The 15,062-nt window shown below is 34.6% G+C and overlaps 2 protein-coding genes across 2 annotated transcripts; both read right to left on the bottom strand.

Annotated features, from left to right (window-relative positions):
- Positions 1–761: 761 nt before the first annotated feature.
- Positions 762–4,612, bottom strand: LOC102800883 (uncharacterized). Its single transcript, XM_085507501.1, has 4 exons — positions 4,345–4,612; positions 2,820–2,942; positions 2,314–2,471; positions 762–1,555 (listed from the first exon to the last, which is right to left on the bottom strand). The coding sequence occupies exons 1-4, from the start codon at positions 4,610–4,612 to the stop codon at positions 1,325–1,327; spliced, it is 780 nt and encodes a 259-aa protein (XP_085363627.1). The 3' UTR covers positions 762–1,324.
- A 1,308-nt stretch (positions 4,613–5,920) lies between these two features.
- On the bottom strand, positions 5,921–13,934 carry LOC102801830 (uncharacterized). The gene is made up of 6 exons (XM_078010690.2): positions 13,851–13,934; positions 13,321–13,461; positions 10,172–10,309; positions 8,782–8,969; positions 7,615–7,675; positions 5,921–7,036 (listed from the first exon to the last, which is right to left on the bottom strand). The coding sequence occupies exons 1-6, from the start codon at positions 13,884–13,886 to the stop codon at positions 6,377–6,379; spliced, it is 1,224 nt and encodes a 407-aa protein (XP_077866816.1). The 5' UTR covers positions 13,887–13,934; the 3' UTR covers positions 5,921–6,376.
- Between the last annotated feature and the right edge of the window lie 1,128 nt (positions 13,935–15,062).

The raw sequence follows: 15,062 nt of genomic DNA on the forward strand, positions 1-15,062 counted from the left end.
ACAACTTGACCAATCAGAAAAAGGAACACAGCACGGAAGGTCGCTACATATTTGCATATGGCCGGATTTTCCCAATTTGTGGGCTTTGTATTCAATGAAATATCAATCTGATAAAAATCTGATGTATTGTACGGAGTGTATTTTATTTTATTTATTTATTTTGCTATTTTTTTATGTTTTTTGTTATGAACTTGTGATTCAGTATATTTTTAGCTATTGCCTTGTTTGGCATTCGCAATTAACAAAACTTTAAAAAAACTATTAACAAATAAATAATAGATCAGAATAAAAATTAAATTAAATTAAGAAAAAAAATGAAAAAAAGCCAAAAAAAGCATCTTATTTCAATCATTGATGAAATATTAAATAAAGTAATGTAACGTACAGTATGATGCTTGTACCAAATTTCAATTTAAGAAAATTGTTGTAACAATACAGACATGTGATAAAATGATAATTTCAATAATAACAATAATCTGATTTGAAGACCATCAAATTTCATTGCAATTAAATCTGTGGCTCAAGGTAATGATGGAACAAGATTTCGACAAACAATAGCTACCCCTTTATTTGAGCTCAACAAAAAAGAAAATGACCATAGTTTAATAAAAATGTTAACTGTCATATGTTGGAGGGTAATATCAAGCTTCACAACCCAATGATCATCTAATATTTGACTGACATCAAATTTAACAGTATTTCATTATTTTAATGTCAACCACACACTTCACATTCAATTCTTATTGAAGATGTCCATGATATATAGTTAAATATTTATTAAAAATACAGTAAATTACATTAAGGCATGAATGTTATTATGGAAAATTATTTTTACCCCAGAAGATTCCTGTTCTTCAAATCTGAAGAATTAAGACGCTTTTATTGAATATATAGAATCCATTACCCACGAGTCTTTGTAGGTTTCCATCAAACATTGACCGATTTACAAGTCAATGTGAAGCTACTTTCTAGTTTATTCTGTGAAACCTGCACTACTATGAAATGTCGTTCACGAAAATATGTCTTCCAAAAATGTAAGCAGTTGAAGTGAATGAAAGTGACTGGTCATTGTTTTTGTTTTTTTTAAATCAATTTGTGGAAAATCTTTTTATTCTCATTGCAAAATTGTCATTAGATTATTGCTTTTACATGAATTATAAATTATAATAAAAACTAAAGTTTTCTTTGAATTTTTTGAATAATTCTGACAAAAAGCCAAAAAAATCTGTGAATGCACATGTTTTTAACTGATGCCCACGTTGACCGGAATATTAATATTTATTCTCAGTGTAGAACTTTTTTTCTAAATTCAGAAAAACAACTTTCAGCTGTATGGCAAGATGTCCCATATAAATTGTAAACTTTCTGGCGGCAGTAATAATGGCAGTGGTAAAAACAAATGATATCTTCTGAGTGATGTGGCATGGGTTACCAGTGCTTGTCTTTTATTTTGTTGTACAATGCACTTCATTTGATTAGCAGCACATTTAGAACAATGTGGAAAGAACTTCTGCTTTTGAAACTGTCCTCCAGATTTAATTTTATTGTATACTATCTGAAATAAAAAAAAATATGATGTTACACATAAAACATTTCACAGAATGTAAATTTGATATTACATTTTTGTACAACTGAAATTAGACAGAGCCAGATATATACGTAAAGCATCTGCTACATTTCAGTAAACTTGATACTGCATATTATTGTGGATGCGTGAATGAAAGGAACACCTAATTACCAACATCGTCAGCAAACTTGCTAACAAATGCCTCTGTTGATGTCTGGAGATCAATTTGAAACACTTTGAACCACCTCATGTCCACAGTAAGAAGGTTTGATCAGAATTGAAATTATACATGTATGTCATGTTGATCGTACTGTGTTTATAATTATTGGCATTTTTACACTAGTTTCTATAGTGATTATTTTTTTCATATTTCAAATATTTGCTCAGTGACATCTGATAAAAAAGTTGTATATTATCGGTACTACCATTGTTAAAACATTTCAAAAAATTGACATATAATTTAGTCAGTTTTCCAATGACAGTTCTTGGAGTTTAAATCAATACCACAATTTTTAAAACTACTGTAAAATACTTTATTTTAGCTGGAATTAATTTTCGCTGAAAAGACATTTTGGGTGTTTTGTATGGAATTTATTTTCACAGATTTTAGAGGAGTTGAACCTGGATTTTATTTTCACTGAATAATTCCTTTATCGAAAATAGCGAAAATAAATTCCAAGCGAAATAAAGTATTTTACAGAATACAGGTAATACGGTAATTAGTTTAGGTACCAGTAAATACTCACTGCCAATGGCGGTTGGTGATCAGCGATATACTTGGATACTCTAAACCATGCACCACAGGTATGGCAGCCATATTGGTTGCCTAACCCCTGGATTACTTTTCTTTTAGCAGAATCTGCATATCTAAGACTTGCGCTTGAGGAGACCCTAGCAAAGGCACCTGAATGAAAAAAAGGTTAAATAACAAATGTAAGATTTATAACAAAGATTTCAGAAACATTGTGTAACACAGTAACACTACAAGCTTTATAAGGCCAGGAAACAAAAATTCTCTGTTTCTCGTTTCAGATAAATTTTAAAATGAGGCGCGGCGAGGCATTTTTTTTTTTTTTAATACTGAGCTAAAATTGGGGAAATTTGAGACAAGTCCAAGTACAAGCGCATTTTTGAATGCTTTGGGAAGAAAAAAAACGTCCGAGGCGCATAGTTCACAATGATGCGGCGGGAAAGAGAAACAGATATTTTTTTTCTCAGCCTAAGTATAATCGCATCAGTAATTTGTACATACCTGGTTTAAGAAGATGACTGGGTAATACAGACTTAAATCTCCCACCAAATAATTTAAATATCACTACAGTTATCATACCATATATGGGCATTGAATACCAGTCCTTCATGCCAGGTAACTGCTCTAAAATAGAGAATACATTTATATGATTCAATTACTAATGTATTAATTGTTGTATAATTTAGTGCAGCTGCATCCTAAATACTATTGTAATATCAGTAATTTATCAGGCCTACATCTTACACCATGTTGGCCCTGTGTACATGTCTGTTGTACAGTGCACTAATCTGCCTAGCCTGATGATTAGGCAGGAGTGGCGCTCTCGCCGGCCCAATTGCATCAGACTCAACTAATGCCTGATATGTCTCGTTGGCAAGATCAATACTGCAAATTCAAGTCTTCTTGCAATGAGTTTCAATGAATATTCAATTTACTGGTCATGGTAACACTGGCAATCAAAGTTGAGTTTGCATTGTCGGCAAAAATCAGTCTGTTTTCAACAAGATGATTAATAATTGGCGGAAATTTGCTGGCGACTTACCACACATTATGTCAACAAACAAAAAAACTCATGTGAATGGTCATTCTTTGAAAACTAAAAATCATCAGGGGAAGTGAAAAACTACATCGTTCTGTCAGGCGTGTGTAGGGTTTGGAGTAGCTGCGGTTCCAGAGCTCTTTGGTGCGACCTACAATCGAATTTTGCTTTAACAATTTCATTTGGACGTCTTCTTTGTAATTTTGTTGTTGTATATGAGCCGGCTAGAGTCAGTCACGTCAATAATGCGGTCGGCAACATAAAGCTATGATTCCACAGCTAGGTTTGGGGCACCGCGGAGGACGCAACTCATGTGACATTGTCAAGTTATATCCCGCCTTGTACCAAAATGTACACAGGAATTGTTTAGCCAGATAATAACAGAGCTCAGTCCACAAAGTATATTTTTCCTTAGTGATCATTGGCAACCAAGCTCAAATTGTTGGTGGCCAACTGGAAACTTTAGTAGCTAAATGCAAAAAAGTTGGTTGCCAGAATTTATTAGGTTATATAAAATAAGTAGATGTGCCCCACTACAGTTGACAAGCTGTATAATTTATTTTTTAGGTTTTCAAATTGTGACCTAGATATTTTTTTAATTGCCATGGTGACCAAAACGGTCGCAATCTAGAGGGCTGTAAATTTTGCGATTTCTGATTTTAAAATTTTTTCTTCATAATTGTCTCACGCCAAGATTGTTTATTTCAGGTTCTGGATGTACAGTTTTAACTTTCAATGTAAAAGTATTTTCTATAAGTGGAGTACACATGTACGCATCATACGAACAGTGTCATTTTAATGCAGCCAGGGTTTTAATTGCACCACCGTCCCTCAACACACGGTGATTGCACCATCCCTTAGACCACAAACGCGAAGACCTGGAGGGAATATCGTGACATTGTTATAATAGAAGCAAAAGACCAGCTGATGAATGCAGGCACTGTACACAATTATGTTTTTTTCATTTTTGTGTTCATTTTTGCTTACCATTTTCAGTTGTATCGGTCATTTCAGTTTGCATAAATTGTTTGCAGACTGCAAAAGATCCAATTACAGCTACTGAAGCGACCATTCCCGACCCGGAAACCGATACAAGACCGCAAGCAGACGCCAGACCGCTGGCTGACGATAAACACAACGGCCGGAATACAAAATGTTGAAATACTCCAAGACACCCTGGAAAAACAATACACCCAGTAGCTGCAGCAGAGAAGTGTGTCAATAATTTCGTCTTTGTTCTGACGGTTTCCCCCATCGTATAGTTGAATGTTGACAAAACTACACAGTGAAAGCACGGGCACTGAGTGTCCTGAAAAGAACAGACGAAAAATCCGCCATTTTGCTTTTCTTTCTAAAGCCCCCTAACCAGTCATTATTTACTAACTCTCCTAGAGAGTAGCAAAACGAACGTTAGCTCCCAGCTACACACTCCAGACACTGGTGGCGTTCTCACTTCGATCACACAATGCAGTTTTTTATCTCTGTAATTTTACGCACATTACATGTAATTTGTATGATAGAAATTACACACTAATGTATTGAAATTTGGACAACATGATTATCTACTTGGCATTAAACCCAATAACAACAAGTTTTTTGAAATGTATCAAATGGAAAATATAGCCAATTATTAAGCTAAATGGGTAATTAATATCCAAACAATACAGCTCTGTGGATTCCCTATCATGAATCAAATTTCATTTCAAATGTTCACATATACCAAGATAACTAAACATTAGATATTCAATATGCAAATTGAGTACCGATAATTATGAATTAATGAATAATTATGATATGAATGGATTTGAACCAAAAACAAATCGTGTCCACAGGTTACCCCAAAGCAGATATGTACCAAATTTAAATCTAATAGCTGTTCCTATATACAAATTGTTATACAAATTACATAATTAATATGCATGAATAATCCAGTCAGTGGTGCAATCCCAATTTTGTGGTTCTTCAAATATATGCAGAAATGCTAAAAATAACATATTAATATTTATGGAAATTAGGTTATTGATGTAAACAAATTTCAACCAAAATCAATGAAGCAGACAAGCATATTATCCCAGAGCATCTAGATATACAAAAATTGTTATTGAACTCTGAAGAGTGGATCTCTTGACGTCTGTGCTCACATGCATATAGATCGACAGACGCCGGGTACCGGTAAACACTCAACGAATCTATTTAAAGCGGGGGAGTCACCTACGCATGCGTCAGGTGGCCATAGCGTGTCATGGTTTACAAACAAGCATCTAACCATGAGCCTTTGCGCTCTTAGTGTGTGTTGTTATCATAGCTTAGGACTCGATTCACGCGCATGCGCATGTGACAACCCTCCATCTTTAATGGCTTCACAGACAGAGTAACAATGTTCCTGCTAAGACTCAATTGTGTAAAAGTTTCTCACTGAAATGTTAGCTTCAATTTCATGCATTTTGTATTCAAGTAAACCTGATTCAGGTTTTTTTATTTTTGAGGGAATCACAACACTTCTTAGTACAAATTCTGCGAAAGAAGAAATGCTGGGACTAAAAATAACAAAACTAGAGACAAATTGAACTCAATGTTCCAGGATCTTTACTCAATACATACAAACAATTCAATCTTAGGTAAAATAATTATTAGCAATTCAACTGCACAAACTGTTTACTAAATTCAATTTATTAAAGAGGGGGAGTCGTCACCTGCACATGCGTCAGATGACCACAGCTTGTCACTTAATAGTTTAATTCCACATTTTTGTGAGTTACGAGAAAATCATGTAATTTTGTGCTCCTCAAGATGTTACTGAGTTTGTTCAGTTGACAGGTCAGAGCAACTATTGCGAACATTTTCTAAAATTATGAAATAAACATTTCAAGTGGTTTACAGTAATTACATACATCATATGCAATGACAATATGCACTGAAAACATCTTGCAAAGTCGTAAGTAATCTTGCCAATTTGACTGTCTGAATAATTCTAAAAACCACAATAAGGTATGTTAAAATATTTATTAATAACACTTTTCTAAATACCATCTAGAATATCATCAATATCATCCTCCACTGTGAAACGGTTATTGTTTTTATTGAAACGGAAATTAGTAGATATTTGGGTGGGTTTTTCACTGATCCTAGTTCTTGTCAAAGCAATCTGCACAAAATTTGTTTTTTTATTTCTATCAAGAGTAGCTGTCTGATCTTTTCCAGCATCCAATTCTGATGTGTCACCATGACTACTGGGACTTATAAAAATACCCCACTTTGAAGCAGTCTGTGTGTTATCAGTCTGTCTATCATGTTGTTTTATATCATTAGAAACATTTTCTACTGTCACAACTTGATCCATTTTATTTTCAATACTGTGAGATTCAGGTGAAGGATTGTTTTGAGTATGACTTGTAAAATCATTCCTATATGTTGTAGCAATATTTGATGATTCATTTTGACAGGCATTATCATCATGGGGATCTGCATCACTTTCTTGATCATCTGGTGAAAGAAAAGTGTCCCATTTTGACGTGGAGTTGACTGTGCTTCCTGTATCATGGCGTGTGGCTTTTGGGCTGCTTTTTCTATGATAAGTTGAACCAGGTGCAGAATTTTCTAGAAATGAATGTCCAGTCTGTCCTTGCAGTGCTGCACCCTGTTGTTTCCTGGAAACTGAAGATCTTTCACAATTTTCAAACTTGCAAAAAAAAAGAAATATTTGATTTTTAGTAAAAATTACATGGTACTAGTACTGTAAAATCTGTATTAGAAACCTCTGCTTCTATTAAAATGGTACAATGCAGTAGACTGGATGCGGCTTCCATTAGAGAATCTACACATATGAGAAATGATGAATTTTTGGTTCTAAAATATCCAAAAGAATGGGCGACTTCTATTAGGGATGCTGCTACTAATACAGATTTTACGGTACTTACTGGTAGTTTAGACAGGTTTTATTGTATAAATATTCTCATCTGTGGAGAAGACACTAGAAAATTGTGTTCAGTTTGGATAATGACAAAATTAATTTATTTTCATTAAAATTTAAATTAGCAATAAGATAAAATTCTGCATGCAATTCATAATCTTGATGTTGATGGAAGATGTTACAAAACAATTACAAAAGAATGTACAAAAATGCTTGATAATTTTCGGCTATTTAAAGCCCAGAAATTTGGATACAATGCATCTTGGGAATATTTTTAACTGTTGCATTCAGTAGGAGACACATGTTACTGGATAATTGGTAAATATCAATAATGAAATAGAATATACCTTTTGTTTTTTGTATCCAATATTATTACAGCTATCATTTCCACTATTGGATTGTAATCGCCTGCAAACGTATATCAAAATTAAGAATGAGATTACATACATTGATATCCTAGGTCCTTCAAAAATAATGTATAGCATTGTGTCTCTGATTCATAATGGTGAAGTGCTGGCTCATCGCCCATATAAGGAGATGCAGTTAATCTGGCATTTAGCAATACCACCAAAGTGCTTTGTTTTACCCACAACTATAATAATACGTTTATTGACACAACACTGACTTCAGAAAGTACAGCAGTAAGATCCCTAAAAAAACTACAATGGTTAAACTTGGCCACAGTCATTATCCTGACAGCCATTAATACTGGTATGTATTTTCTTGATTCTATAAGCATTGTGTGTGAATAACTGTGTATGATAATCATCACAATTTCAATTCAATAATTACAGTAAATTTGCACCCCCAAAGTGATTTAAATTTCTGGGGATTAACACTGAAGTATTTTTATAAACATGTTTAAATAATACTGTAGAATAGTTTTTTTCCACTTGGAATTAATTTTCACTATTTTCGCAGAAGGAATGATTCAGTGAAAATAAAATCTGGCGAATAAACCTTTTTTTTTTATATTTTACATTCAAGTTGTCAAAAATCAGTGAAAATAAATATCATACAAAACACTCAAAATGTCTTTTCAGCAAAAATTAATTCCAGCTAAAATAAAGTATTTTACAGTATTTCATTTCGGTAATAAACATTAGAGCTAGTATAATCTGATTTACCTACAAATTTAGGTATATCTAGGGTGCATGCTTAGTAGTATCAAAAACTGACTGTCAGAGAATGGCTAGTACAGACATGGACGTTGTTTTATATCATATGTTTGAGACTACTAACCTGTTTTTTTTTTATAAATATTTTTAAATTTTTTTTAAAGATTGTTAAATCAAACCAGCCAATCAACAAGCATAGATCGAAATGACGTCATGCATTTAGCAGATCAATAACACATGTGAGCATTAGCATGATTGGCTCCAGGTTACGTAGAGATCTATGACAAATTGCTAAATTAAGTTCTAGTACAGTGTGTAAATAACTAGTATGCCCTACAGATGGTGTTTTCTAGATTACCATGACTGGGCCAGTCACATACATATACAACTGCATACCTTTTCTTCCATTTTTTATGATTCTCGCGTCTAACAGTATTGAAATGTTTCCTATCCATTGTACATGTCGCTTCATCATCATCATCGCCATGGTTTCCATTTTTCTGACCATTTTTATCTTCATCATCATCTACAAATTGAGACCATTTGGAATCGTCATAAGACAACTCGTCTTCATCTTTATTATTCTGTGAATAAATTTATTTTGTAATAAATAAAATTTGCATCTAATAAATATTCACTAATAGCATTTTTGCATTTAATTTAAAGCGGGGGCGTCAGATGGCCATAGCGTGTCATTGTTTACAAACAAGCGTCTACCCATGAGCCTTTGAATTTTCAGCATGTGTTGTTATCGTCGCTTAGGACTCAATTTCTGCACGTGCACAGGTGACAGCCCTCCCACTTTAATTGACATTAGTGACTTCTATATTTATAACACACATAAATAATGAAAAATCATTTTCACTGTATTGTACAAGGCTATAACAGATAACTGCTCATCTCAGGTTAATAACAACAATATAATTTGTAACAAGTCAATGATGCAGTTCCCTCATTGCATTTGATGACATGTTGAATTTGTACATTTTTGAGATGAAATGGCTGCGAGTTAGTTAAATTTAATCACAACTAAAAGCAAAATGACTTTTTGTAAGTAGTAAGTCATTACAAAGTACTTCTATACAATTCTCCTACATTCCATAGGGTAAACTATCGAAACTACGGTACTTAAGAAAATACGTTCCCCACACACATTGTTTCGTTATTTGGAGATGCAAAAAAACCTTACTTTTCCTGTCTTATGTATCAACTCCATGGTTTGTAAGGGTAAAATAATATGTTTCTCAAAAACATTTAGTGAATGTGACCCCAATTTTTGTTTGGGCATTTGAACCCTGTGCGTCGGTCGATACTCCCGCTGTACAGTCTTGGTGCATACTTCAAGGTATCTTCGTAATAACCTTATTATTATAGATCTTTTCCCTCAAAAGATACATCATGGAGTGCCAAAATTCAAAAAGTTCAGAACAGAATCAGCAAACTTCTTTTATTATTAAAGGACACTTATGCGCATAATCATTCCATATTTGGAATTTACATTTCCTTATATGGTAGGATGAAAATACCCTGTCAAATACCGCAAAATTACGGCACACTGTAACTTATGGCATTACGGTGACGGATGTATAATAATAAACTATATCACAAAGTAATAGCAATTTCCAAGAAATTTCACGAAACTGTATTGCTAAACATCAAATTTTGGTGGTTTGTGCCAGGATTATATTGTAGCAGTGAATATTTCATTGGGGAGGAGTTCTACTGATCGGGTCACATGATGTTCACAGTAGCTTTATGCAAAAAAAAGATTGTGGCAAAGGAATACCTGTATTTGAACATCAGCATTTAAAGTGTTACCATCAACAAATTCCTCTCTATCTTCTTCGTTTTCCATCTCTCCTCTCATCATGTTCAGTTTTTGTACATGTTTTCTACAATCTGCTCCAGATCCTTGTCCATAAATCTAGTAATCAAACAAGACAAACCAGACAAAGTGTAAAATTGTTTTTCTTCCTCAAATTTGGGTAAATTACTTCAGTTTCTATAATTTTCACTGAATTCAATCTACAAACAAAACAAAACATGACATTTCTTCTAGCTTTTGAAATTTGAAATTTTTGCAACATATTACCTGATATGCGAAAAACAGCAGACTATACATACCGTACTCGGCCGCGTTAGCGCCCATGCCCAGGCACGCGCCCACCCCCCACTTTTGTGCAAGTTTTTTATTTGGGGTCACATTCGGCAAAGCCTCTTCAAAATGCAACTAATTTAAAACTTGGTCTTGCCTAACGAATGTTGGTAATCGTTTTTATATTGTACAACGTGGATATCGACCGATGTGAATATGTTGTGAATGCGTAGACCACGTTAACCGTGTGTAAACTACGCTTCGACAATGACCTGTTAATACAAGTAAAATGCGGTAAATATTTCATGCCATATTCAGTTTACCTCTCAAAAATGACTAGTTACTAGTTTTTTGGAAAAACCATGTCGTTTATTCACTGAAATCAATTCCAACAGATCGTACTTCGACATCGATAATTCACTTCCGCATTGCGTTACCGGAAAGTCTTCAGGAATTTCCAGAAAATTGCGTCGGTACAACACAGCATTTTGATTGGTTAATAACCAACTTGACCCATTAGGTCAAAGGACGCTGCTGCAGGTCAAATCTGCAAATGCATCATGGCGGAAAGTGATTTTCATTGAGATTGCGTGCGATCCAACAGCTTCGTTAGTGGAGATAATGATGAGAATTTTGACTTTGACTGTGTTCCAACAGACTTTAATGTTTTTAATTTTGTAAATTCTGGTGGTACGTAATTAGTATTGTAATAAAATGTGCATATTTTTTGTGATCATTTTTGTTGCTTCATTGTGAAAATCAATGACGACGCAACTAATTTCGTAATTAGTCAAAGACATAATCAATCGAATGATGAATAAAAATTTTCATTTTCACTCTTTTTCGAGGGGGGTGCTTGGGTAAGTGCCAACCCCTGAAAAATCATGATTTTCTGAGTTGAGGTCCCTGGGCGCTAACGCGGTCAAGTACGGTAGAGCTATGGATTGTTCGTAAAAGTTGAATTTGGGGCTTAAAGTGCCTGTGCAATGCCCACCCTCACGTTTCCCATTTTAGATCTGTTTCCCACTGAAAAGGGTAGTTATTGATTTTTTTGCTGAAAATGATTACTCGTATCCAAGTAAATTTGGGATATTTCTCGTGTTGTAGCCACGCCCACCTATTGTGAAACGGTCGACTGTTTCCAGATTTCCGACTCTTGCCGAAAATGCGCCACCAAATGACAAAATGTGAGAGGAAGTCATACCCCTGAGCCGTAATAACACTGGTCGTTCAGTATACTTTTAAACGATATACATTTTTCGGTCGGCGTTTTTTCTTTTTTTTTTGTCTATTTAATTTTTTTTTCTGAGAGAGAGGTTTTAGATGTTGTGTTGTGGGCAGTTGCAGTGAAACGTATAGCCATAGTGTATGTATTCACACGTTTCTAATCGATCCAACATCACTTAACCTTAGATTCATTCAACTGTCCTCGTCCATAAAAAAAAACACTAGGTTTAAAGAGAAACGCCGACAACGTAAACCTGGCGCAACACTTTTGAAAGAAATAGATTCCGGACCATCCCATGATCACCGAGGCGGATTTCAGAAGAGAAAGAGACGTCCGGCAAGCTTTTCAAATCAGTTGATATTTTTTGCGATCCTGATTATCGTTTTATAGAGACCATTTAGTCCCTGTAAGTAAAAGATAGCAATAATTTTGACAGTGACACGAAAACGAAGCGTCAGACAAACAAGAAATTACACTGCCCTTACACACTGCTAACTGTTTTCATTTTCGAAGGCTAAAAGTTTCTGAATTGTTTGGCAATTGGTGTTGAATGTCGAATTCACACCTCTGTTCTTTTTTACCTCCATGCTTGCAGCTTGATCTGCGTAATAATTTATGAAATAAGAATCCGGGCTTGGTCAATGTGTTTCCACCAAATAAAGTTTTAATACGATGTTATAATTATGACAATCACGCCATGGATCAAGCTAACTCGAATCCACTCTGAATTTATCTGTATGTGTGTCAATCTCGATTATTTTTGTTATCCAATTAAACGCCGCTTTTAACGTACTTGCCCTCGCCGTGACCCGACGCGTTCACCTATTTCAACAAAATGTCAATTTATTTCCACGCGGCTGTCATTTATTTAGTAACTGTGATTTGTCGTTTTTTAAATTATTTTATAGTGATCACTATAGTCTACTGTTTAGAATGTCAAAATATGTTCTCTTTTATTTTAATTTTGAAAGTTTTACTCAGACGATCGATGAAATAAAACGTGCCTAGTAACCTGCTAAATAACGAGATAATTCCGACGTCAAATTCTATTTTGTCCAGCAACAGTGTACAAACGTGCGCCAGTGTCGGTGATGATCACGGTGACCAGCTATACCAGAACGGACATATTTTGCATCTAACTCAACCCCATGTAACCAAAATTTATTTACACGTATCGGCAATGCAAGCTGCCATGCGACTTCCCCTTCTGACGTCACAAGGGGAATTTCTGTATGCAAATGAGAAGCTAATGAGGAGCCTCGTTTTAAAATACACAAAAATAAAGTTGCCGTAGACTGAGTTTAAAACACATTTTTTATGCTTAGAAACATAAAAATTAATAATATTTATGTATCAATTGATAATTTTAGGCGTGAAAATAGCAGCCATTTCACAGGCACTTTAAAAGATGAACAGCAGAAAGGATAACCATGCACACAAATACATGGGGGTGAACTGTTAGAAGGTCTGAGTGTGCTCAAACAAACCTGTGATCCCCACAAATACCTTTAGCACAGTGCTATTCTCTGCATGGCTACTCATGTTCCATGCATTGGAAAATGATTTATGAATGAATTAATGGATTCACCTGCTGACACTCATTGCAGCTTACCTTTTTTAAGGATTGTTTACTTCCACACATTTTACAGTTCCATTTTTTCGCCTTTTTAACTTGTTGTACTTGGAATACCGTGCAACTAAAACATTTTACCACTATGAATTCCTGTCCCATTGTCACTGGGATCTCAAATATCTACAAAGAAATTGAGTATATAATCCATTGACATAAGAGTATTTTCATTTGGACTGATTTGAGAAAATTGAACAAAGTGACAAAGAGGGCAAAATACTTTGACTTTGACTTGATCGATAAAGTTTAATGCATGATGTCACGACCTTGATAAAATTGATGATTACTTTAACATTTAACAGACATATTGTTACCTCCACGTTCCAAGTTTCATTTCAACATTGTTTGTAAAAGTTCAGATTTTGGTGCAAACAAGACATGGACCTCAAATTTAGAAACTATTTGTTACTGCATTTAGTTCGATAGTTAGGGGTATGACCATGATGTCCTTGTCGTGATCGGGATTCCCTTGAAGCTTAACACTCATTAAAAATTTAATAAAAAATACTTGCCCAGTGAAGCGAAGTTGCACCGATGTTTTGCTGCATCTATCTGTCAGCTGATAGTCAATAGTTTTGCGCGCAACCAATCACAATGTAGATTTGCATTTGGGTTATACCATTAAATTTTTCAATTGGTAGCGTAGGTTTACCTTTGCGATGCGTTCATGTTCGCAAGTATATTCAAACTACTATGAAACTCTATTTTTGGTTACATAGCAACATATTATATACATGTATAAAAATGTTGACGTGTCCTGAATCAGTAAACAACTGTTTTTTCCACATGCACTTTCGCAGCTCTTTTATGCTATAATGGCCTCCCCCATTTAATAACAACTTGCGCAGTCATTCTGCGCACTTCTCGCGCGAATCTGAATCCGGGTATATTCTGATCGGAGGTCGCTGCAGTGAGTTGCGAAGAAAATTTACTCTAATTACTACTTATTCAAGACAAGGTAAGCGAATTTATGGACGAAATTCACTTTGATCTTGCAAAATTGAAATCAGATTACGAAAATCTCAGTCGTCAAATGTTTGTAGAAAAGTTTAGTTTTACGGTAAAAATGTGTTAGAAGTCCGAGAGTCGCATCTCCCGGCCATTTAAAGTTCTATGACCCTCATGTCAAGTCTGCGTCAAGCTCAAAGTCAGTCACCTAATTGTATCGTAACGTCATTCAAAACGAAAATTCAAAATTTTTTCAACTCCTGGATCAGATAATGTTTTGGACGATCGGAAAGGAATTCGAAATGAATAGAAAGATAGTTAGTTATAGCCCTGAAGTTCGCCTTAAAAAGATGTGTTTCGGCAATGAACATCGACAGATGTCATACTTCCTGTTTTCGTTGAATATGTAAATTACCTTGAATATTTACGCATATTGAAACGGAATCGTTGCAACGACTTTCCCCACTTTTTTTTGCCCGGAGAAACTTGTGTATATGATCGATTTTAAAAACTAAATAGTGCGTGGTATCACGCAATAACAAATTTGGCTTCTGCTGTGTTAGCAGAAAGTTGAGGTCCCTGTATGTTTACAGGTTATGAATATTTATTTACATCAATTTTTACAGGGGGGGTTAACCTTGTTGCCTAGCAACAGTCAAGGATTTAAATAATTTTGTTTGTTGCATATCTTGAGAGAAATAGTATGTTATAATTTATTGTACAATAGAAACATTTTTTGCCCATAGACCTTAAACTGGCAAAGTCAAGACTTCTTT

The sequence above is a fragment of the Saccoglossus kowalevskii genome, chromosome 14, assembly GCF_978046115.1.
Source record: "Saccoglossus kowalevskii chromosome 14, keSacKowa6.1, whole genome shotgun sequence".
Classification (NCBI taxonomy): domain Eukaryota; kingdom Metazoa; phylum Hemichordata; class Enteropneusta; family Harrimaniidae; genus Saccoglossus; species Saccoglossus kowalevskii.

Bases quoted from the DNA above. Each gene is read 5' to 3' on its own strand.
- LOC102800883 (XM_085507501.1), bottom strand. From the start codon at position 4,612: ATGGGGGAAACCGTCAGAACAAAGACGAAATTATTGACACACTTCTCT. The intron at 2,943-4,344 runs GTAAGCAAAAAT...TCTCTATTTTAG, and splicing joins GACCGATACAACTGAAAATG to AGCAGTTACCTGGCATGAAG. The intron at 1,556-2,313 runs GTGAGTATTTAC...TTTTTATTTCAG, and splicing joins ATCACCAACCGCCATTGGCA to ATAGTATACAATAAAATTAA.
- LOC102801830 (XM_078010690.2), bottom strand. From the start codon at position 13,886: ATGCAGCAAAACATCGGTGCAACTTCGCTTCACTGG. The intron at 10,310-13,320 runs GTAAGCTGCAAT...TTTGATTACTAG, and splicing joins GTAAACAATCCTTAAAAAAG to ATTTATGGACAAGGATCTGG. The intron at 7,037-7,614 runs GTATATTCTATT...TTTTTTTGCAAG, and splicing joins TTGGATACAAAAAACAAAAG to TTTGAAAATTGTGAAAGATC.